Source organism: Pelmatolapia mariae, linkage group LG2 (genome assembly GCF_036321145.2).
Source record: "Pelmatolapia mariae isolate MD_Pm_ZW linkage group LG2, Pm_UMD_F_2, whole genome shotgun sequence".
Classification (NCBI taxonomy): domain Eukaryota; kingdom Metazoa; phylum Chordata; class Actinopteri; order Cichliformes; family Cichlidae; genus Pelmatolapia; species Pelmatolapia mariae.
The window spans coordinates 18,274,449-18,282,707 of record NC_086228.1 but is presented as its reverse complement, the minus strand read 5'-3'; the positions used below and the strand labels follow the sequence as shown (position 1 = coordinate 18,282,707).

The 8,259-nt window shown below is 35.6% G+C and overlaps 1 protein-coding gene across 1 annotated transcript; it reads left to right on the top strand.

Annotated features, from left to right (window-relative positions):
• Nucleotides 1-945: 945 nt before the first annotated feature.
• On the top strand, nucleotides 946-2,018 carry LOC134633687 (uncharacterized). Its single transcript, XM_063482649.1, has 4 exons — nucleotides 946-988; nucleotides 1,119-1,463; nucleotides 1,591-1,935; nucleotides 2,014-2,018. Exons 1-4 carry the CDS (start codon nucleotides 946-948, stop codon nucleotides 2,016-2,018), a joined length of 738 nt encoding a protein of 245 aa, XP_063338719.1.
• Nucleotides 2,019-8,259: the final 6,241 nt, after the last annotated feature.

Genomic DNA, 8,259 nt, shown 5'->3' with positions numbered 1-8,259 from the left:
CATGTTTAGCACCTTCTGTCAGTGTGGAACATGATGCCATGTGATTGCTTAGTTGCGGATAATAGACTTACATTAGTTTGTGTAACTAGTGACAGAATCAATAACTCAAAGAAAAATAAGGACACAAAATCAATTTAAGGAAATCACTTTTATGTTGTCTTTGGCTGCAACAATAAGTTTTATGTTAAAACCAGGGATACACTGTCCACTTTCACTCTCTGTCTCTTTAGCAGTAATTGGCTTTTCACAGTTTGATCGTTAGGATCAATATTTTGTTTCTATCCTTCAGTATGCAGTCCACTGAATTGTGTTAAATTATGATCTTTTTGGAATAAGAAAAATGCTTTAAGCTATGGAAAGTGTCTGAACTCTTTTGTGTTGACTGCCACATCTATTTTATTTATTTGTGTTAACAAATTATTGTGGAAAATCACTGTTATTTAGTGGTCATTAAAATCTGTTCAGAATTTGATGATAATTAAACTCATAAATCATGACACACTGCTCTCCCCTTCATAAACTGCCTTTATAGGTTTAAAGTATTGGCACCAGCATTTGTATCAAAAATACTGGCCTTATGTTTACTTGGTATCAGATCAATACCAAAATATGCAGCATTGTACAGCACTACTGAAAATGTTGCAGTCAGGGTTAAACAACATTATGATGATCACTGTCACATTAAAACAAAATCTAAGTTGCTACCTTATCAAGTCGCAACTTATGTTTTAAACTGACAAAATAAAAGAAAACACTAGCTAATGATACATATGCGTCTAAGAGTAACTCAAAATGGATCATGGATTTGCTGAACATTGGAGGAGTGCATTTTCTGTGTTTCAGCCAATCAGGATGATTTCTACTTTGTACACTTTGATGATCTTGTGACTAAACCTTCATTTAGGTAGGAAGGCACCAACCGTGCAGCAAGCGTGTTTCACCACAATGATTGGAGTACAGACTGCTTTGATTCTTTTTACTACAATAGGTAAGTGAAAGATGATGTGGTGTTGTTACACAGATTTTAACAGATACCGTATAATGTGAAAACAATACTGTTTAAAAAGGAGGATTTTTAACCTTTACTGGTTTTGTCTCTTTTTGTCCTGCGTCTTTAGCTCTGATTCAAAGCGCAGATCCTGCCAGCCAGATCCTTTTGAAAGAAGTTGAAGTTGGTGGAAATGTTACTTTGCAGTGCTCGGTTACAGAGAAGGAAGGAAAATTTGTTCATTGGTTTAAGCAATCTCCAGGATATATGATCCAGACAGTTGCTACGGGATCTTACACAAAACAAACAGTGAGCGAAGAATTTAACAACGGTCGTTTCACAGTATCAGAGGGGCAGGCTCTGTATTTTCTTACAATAAGAAACATCCATCAAGAAGATGAAGCAACATATTTCTGTCAGTATGGATCAGCTTATTCACAGACCTTTGACACAAGCGTCTACTTGGCTGTAAATGGTAAACTATGTTATATATTAATTTTTTCTACCTCACTTAGTAATCACCAATGTTTTCAGCAAGTGTGGTATTATATATTTTTTTATATTTTAATTCTGTTAACACTGCTTTTTACTGAACAACCCAGGTCACAGTGAACAGAAATCAGTCAATGTGAAACAAACTCCGGAGGCAGTGTCAGTCCACCCAGGCAGCTCCGTGACTGTCCAGTGTTCACTTTTCTCCAATAACAAAGAGAACAGAAGCGAGTGCCCAGATGAACACAGAATGTACTGGTTCAGAGCGGGATCAGGACAATCCCATGCTACTATTATTTACACTCACAGTAACTACAGTCAAAAGCAAGAGGGAAGTCGTTGTGTCCACAGTCTGTCCAAAACTATTCAGAGCTCCTCTGATGCTGCGATCTACTACTGTGCAGTGGTCACATGTGGAGAGATCGTGTTTGGTGAAGGAACTCAAGTGGAGATAAGTATGTTTTAAAGTCAGATCTTAAAATCTCATAAGTAAGTCTTAAATCGCTTAACCCTCCTGTTATATTGCGGGTCAGATTGACCCAGAACAGAAGAGATGTCACATGTCATCTGCATCACTACAGAAAACGAAAAAATCAAAATTACAAAAGAAAATTGTAAAAGAATCAATGCCAGTGTTTCTAACACTTTTGGATGAGTAAACCTGCCCCGGGTCAAATTGACCCAGGAACATAATCGGTGTTCATGACATTTCAGGTAATAAGAGGGTAGATCTTAAATGTTTGCAAAGGAAATATAAATGCATTAAACTTCTTATACATCAGTAATATGGTTATATACCAGGCCAACTCTAGTGTGATAAATTATACCATCATTGGCTGCATTTTTATTAGCTGTTCCATTCTCTTGAGCTGGTAAATAACTACTGCATTATGCATTTAAGCATTTTATAAAGAATAAATAATGTCCTATTTGTAATACTCATTGTAGTATGAGTATTACACATATTACACATTATAATACATTGTAATGTATTATTCACTGATGAATAGCAGTCACAAAAAGTCTGTACATTTGTACTATATTTAATAAAATGTTCTCAAGAAATTGTTTTGCAGCCAAAAATATCTATTTTCTATCTATATATTTTTTTCATGTTTTTACCTTTACGTCAGTCTTAAAGCATATATTTCATTTCCATTCAGTGGAAAGGACATTTATTGCTGTCCTTTACACTGAATGGAACTGGAGCCTCGTCGTCTCATCTCTCTTTATACTGTACTGTATATAGCAGAGATGAAAATAAAGTTAACTTTGACTTTCAGCAAATTTGATGTTGTGATTTCTCCATACCTAACGTGAATAATTGTGAATATCATGTGTGTCTTTTTCCAGAAGCAAAACTTAATCCAGTTGTCCTTGCACTAGGCTTGTTGTTGGCCTGTAGTGTGACTGTGAAAAAAGTCAGAGAGTGTTTAAAAATGGCAAAGGTACGTGCATTTCATTACATTACTTACATGGTGTTATTTTTGTGCCTCTATTCTGAGCGCACATAAAAAGATTTTGCAAGCGCAAATGTTGCATTTTAAGGAGAAAGTTATTTTGAGCAAAGAAAAGTTTAATTTGAGCAAACAAAATCCATTGCTGCATGAAAGAAATGTATTTCTGTGTTTGCTATTATCCATATACACACACAATAACAGCCCTCGCTCAGTTCTTGGCATTTGCTCTTGCTCAGATCTCTGCTCTGTGTGCTCACAGACATCTGCGGACCTGCTCTCAGTGTGTCGTTCGTGCTCACAACATCTCTGCTCCCTGTGCGCTCAACTCTCTGTACATCATTGTAATTGTGCCACAAAACCAACCAATCACAGATTTGGATGCAAAAATTCTGATTGACTGTTACAATCAGCTCACTAGCTACTGCATTCGGAAACACAGTCCAGAATGCAGCTAAAGCCAGTGGAGTGGTTTGGTTTAAACTAGATTAAAACCAACAATGGTCTTAAAAATTATATATTTTAAAATAAAATATTAAACGTACTAACCGAAAATGGATTTAGCTGCATTCTGGACTGTGTTTCCGGAATAGTGTAGCTAGCGAGCTAGACTATTCCTCATGTTTGCCATGGACTAAATACAGAGAACTGGTTTCTCAAATGGGGACCAGTTAAGATATCCTCAACATTTTTCTTTTCTTTTGAATAAAATAAAATAGCAATGCATCAGTTTGAGCTTGAAAGAAAGAAACCATTACATGACTGAGACTTTGTCTTCTTGAGATGAACACATAGTTTATTTAAAATTTACAGACAGAAGTACTGAGATACTTCAGTATGAAAAAATAAAGTGATAGAACCGCATACTGATGGAAAGGTTTACGCTCATGGATGTACAATAAATCAAGTTTACTTGGTCAGTGAAGTATGTTGAACCTTAAGCCAGAGTTTTTCAAAGTCACTCATTATATTACTTATGCTAGTCACACAACTTGTCCTGGAGCGGTTATCTTCAAAAGAAATATATTATATATGCAACCTACTGAGCTGTAAGATTACTGACTGTAGCCATGCGGTAAAGCAGAAGAAAACTTGCATGCATCGTGTTGTAACAAACATTTACAGTTCAGCTAGTGATACAGAAAATGGATAAATATATTGTTATATGTGGTTTGCTGCCAGTGAATGTTGATTAGAAAACAGTCTACTGTATTTATAGCAATAGTATTAATATATTCAATTGACAATTGTGATCACATTGTGATTACTTCCACTTCATTATATATAACAGCATCAAACCTGAAGACACTTGTTAAGGTAATTCTTGGTATCTTGAGTATCTGAAATTAATCTGCTTTTAGGTTTCATAACTCTAATCTGCCCACGCTGAATAATCTATGTCTCCATGTGCACACATCTTAGATGTTATGCACATTTAAATTAATATTTATTAAAAACTAATTTATTCTCCTTTGCATTGTGACATCTTTTTAGATTACTGGATTTTAAGGTCTGCTTTTATTCTATGGCTATTTTCACCTTATTTTCACCTAATTTTATCTGATCTTATATATTGTCTTTTAATGCTGTGCATACAATGTGCTTTATGTTATTGGATTTTAGTTTCATTTTCAGTTTGGCTATATATTTTAATGTGTAGCACTTTGGTTGTCTGCCTTGTATGAAATGTAATTTATAAAAAATTTTGACCATTTTTTTTTACTGAACACACAATAAGTATAACTTTTATTCCAGGTCCCATTTTAACTAGATACTTCACCTCTAAATGCTAGCAAGTTCAGGTGTCTGTACTTGAAATGAGTTTTATTGTTAATATAAGGATGACATATTACAAAAGGAACACAAATCATATAGCCAGTTTTGACTTTCTGAATCTCTTTGGTTTTCTCAGCAGGGACAAAGAATCCTTCTCACATTTCAGAAAATAACTTGTCAACTTTGGACCATTTAAATGACATGGTAAATGTTCCGCTTTTTCACATATCACAATTCAACATTTTGTCTCTGAACTTTGAGTTGACTTGAGCCCCAGATACATAGGCCTAAAGACCAGTTGGTGACCTGGTGGCAAACCACTGGTTGCTAGGGAAAATGTATATTCCCTGTCGGATTTGTGAGTGGTTGCCGGAGGTTGCTGCCAAACACGAGGTGAAACTGGTCACAAAAAACCTTCTTGCAATTGCTTTGGTCTCTAGCGGGTAGTCATGCTAGTGCACAATTTGCATGAAAGTTGCACTTTGTAAAACATGTTGACTGCAACAATAAGGCAGTAATTTAGTAAGTAACCAAAGATGGCAATCAAAGCAATCACAAGGAGGTTTGTGGTGAGGTACTATCTATGACACGACTTTTACCTCGCTGACCAGTCGGGGAAATACCCTAGTGATCGAAGATTGCCTTAGGGTCGCTGAGTGATGGGGGCCTTAGCTAAAGCGCAATAATTGTTTTCTCCTTTATTCAATCATATGTTGTCTCATAATAATCATTGCATCATATTTAGTTAATTTTATCTCCCATAGTTAATTTAAAGGTTTTCTTCAGCCAGGCTGACAAATATGTTGACAGAAGCCTTGTTTTTGTTTTGTTTTACTGAAATAATAACTAAATAATTGTTATTCACAGGATGGTGATTCAGACGCAGTAAACTATGTAGCACTGAATTTCTCCTCAAGAAATCGAGTGAAGAAGAACAAGATAAAAGAGTCACCACAGGAGTGTGTGTACTCTGCTGTGAGACCATATAATCATGCATTGTCTCAAACATCTTAGTAGGCAGAGCAGGATTTGCAAATAAAAGACAGCCTAGTATTTCTTTATGGTGGTTATTTTTAATCAAATATTTGGTTATTATATTATGTTATATTATATTTGAAGTTAATCCTATGACAAATTTCAGCATGTGAGTTGTTTAAAACATTACATTACGCATGTTTAAGGGGGGAAATATGCTGTGTTCAATCTGGGTTAAACAAATGTTAATGCTGTGTTAGCTTATAATAAAGTGGCTTTTGTACAATTAATTGCAGAACCTAAAACGCATTCCTATAAATGACTAAATACAACTTGACGTTACACTACAGCAGTAGTAATAACATCGTTTCACTCAGCAACTCAGTACTATATCAGTATTGCATTTTTTTGTGTAACTGTGGAGGATCAATGAAGTGATTGAGGTCTGTCATGTAGCAAGCATCAATGTGCATATCAGCGACTGATAGCTGCTGCTGCTTCGTCATATTTTGGGTGAGATGTTTTTGTGTTTTATGATGTTACATGGTTATAGTCCTTTTAGTGCCATCTACAGTCTGTAATGCTCCTGACCCGTAATGTACTATATTGGAGTTAATTAAAATTCACACCCCACACTTCCGGCCAAATATAACACTAGTACAACCTTATCAAAAACAATTTGAAAAAAGTGACATTAACTTTTAACCTTTATTTTACCTACACACATACTATTGAAGCTTCCTATGTGTGGTTTAACTTTCTTATAGCAGCGAGATGATGCAACAGACCAGTAAGTTTCGTTTCATTTGGTACGTTTTCCTGTTCAGCCTGACGAATCAGCAACATAACTTGGTTTTGTACAATTCACAATAAAAACAACCAAAATACCCAACTGGGACTTTAATCACATGTTAAATTTGCCACTTGTAAGTCAGATGATTTCTAGGCAAAATAAATGTGACAAAAAGTATCAGAATAAGAACAGATGAAGAAAGACAATCAAAGTGCGGCAACAAAAAACCTCGTTATGATTGCTTTGGTTCCTAGCACAGTTGTCTCTAGTTTTTTCCATTTATCTGCAAACACTTGCTAGCTACTAGCCAAGTGACAGAAAAACTTGAAAAGGTGTGATACATACTGTAAATGGAGAAGTTTCACCTCTCAATGTAAAGATTTTGCCTCAGAGCTGCAGCCAACATGTTGCAAAAGCTCAATTTTTACTGTGAGCGCAAATGGAAATTATTTTACCACCAACTGCCATCAACCCTCAGAAGGCACTTGCAATCGGTCTGTTACAACGGGTGGATTGTTCATCGTCAGCTATGACTGTCATTCATCCTAAATGAATGTCTTGTGGTTAGTGGTCACAAACCTCAATTACAAGTTTCAAAAATACCATCAAAATAATGAATCAAGATTTATAAGTGGGCTCACATTTACATTATTTTCTGGATGCAGTGACTTTGTATATTACAAAACACAAACATGGAGTGATGGATGCATCAAGGGCAAAGGTTTGCCATCGATGAGTCGAGCCACATTCATAAGAACATTTACCTAAAACATAAATAATTAGCTGATGGCAAGTATTTCCAGTGTCTGTTAATCCATTCCAAAAGCCTTGACGGCTGCATAGATCCTTTCTCGCGCCAATGCTTTTGTATTTCTTTTTCTAGCACTGTCAGTTTTTATCGTTGTAAATATGACAGCAGAGTAAATGCATGTGTCCTTTTCTCTCTGGAGAAATGTGAGGGGAAAAAATGAAATGGTCAGTGTTAATAACAAAGAATAATTACTTCTTTTGATAAGTTAATCTTACCTTCAAGTTCCTTTTTTCAATATTTTCTTGCAGGGAAATAGAAGCTAGAAAAGAATAAAAATAAATTTACCAAAATTAATATTAAATTAGTATTTGTGACAGTAATTGTGACAGATATGTGGTATAAGTAATATTACCATTGCAGTCACACTTGTTATGCTTGATGATATAAATAAGAATGCCAATTGCCATCACACTTATGACCAAGACAGCACACAACAGCAGAAGAATTATATTGCCTGTCAGTAAACCACCAAAGGTCCCCAAGCTGGTTTCTGATAGAAGAAAAAAAAATTAATTAATCACATTTTTTTTACTTCTAATTAAGAGCAACAGTATCATGAGTGTGTGCCAAACTCACCTTTAATATTGAGTTTTGTTCCATTTCCAAAAATAACCTCCCCACAAGTGACCAGAGCACAATAATAAGTCTCAATATCTGAGGAGGTGATGTTCTTAGAGAGTCGATACACACAGCTTTTTGAAGACGAGGTTGACTCAGGTTTCTTGTTACATTCATTGGACCCTTTTCCATCAATGTAAATGATGCTCGCAAAAGATTTATCTGCTCCAGCACCAAACCAGTGGACACTGTGTTCATCAGGACAAGAACTGTTGCCAGAGCTAGAGATGACCGAACACTGGAGAGTCACTGAGTCTCCTGGCTGAACTGGATCAGTTCCTGCCGGCAACTGAACAACAGTGTAGTTTGACTGAGTGTTTTCTATAAAAAATGATAATAATATGGAACT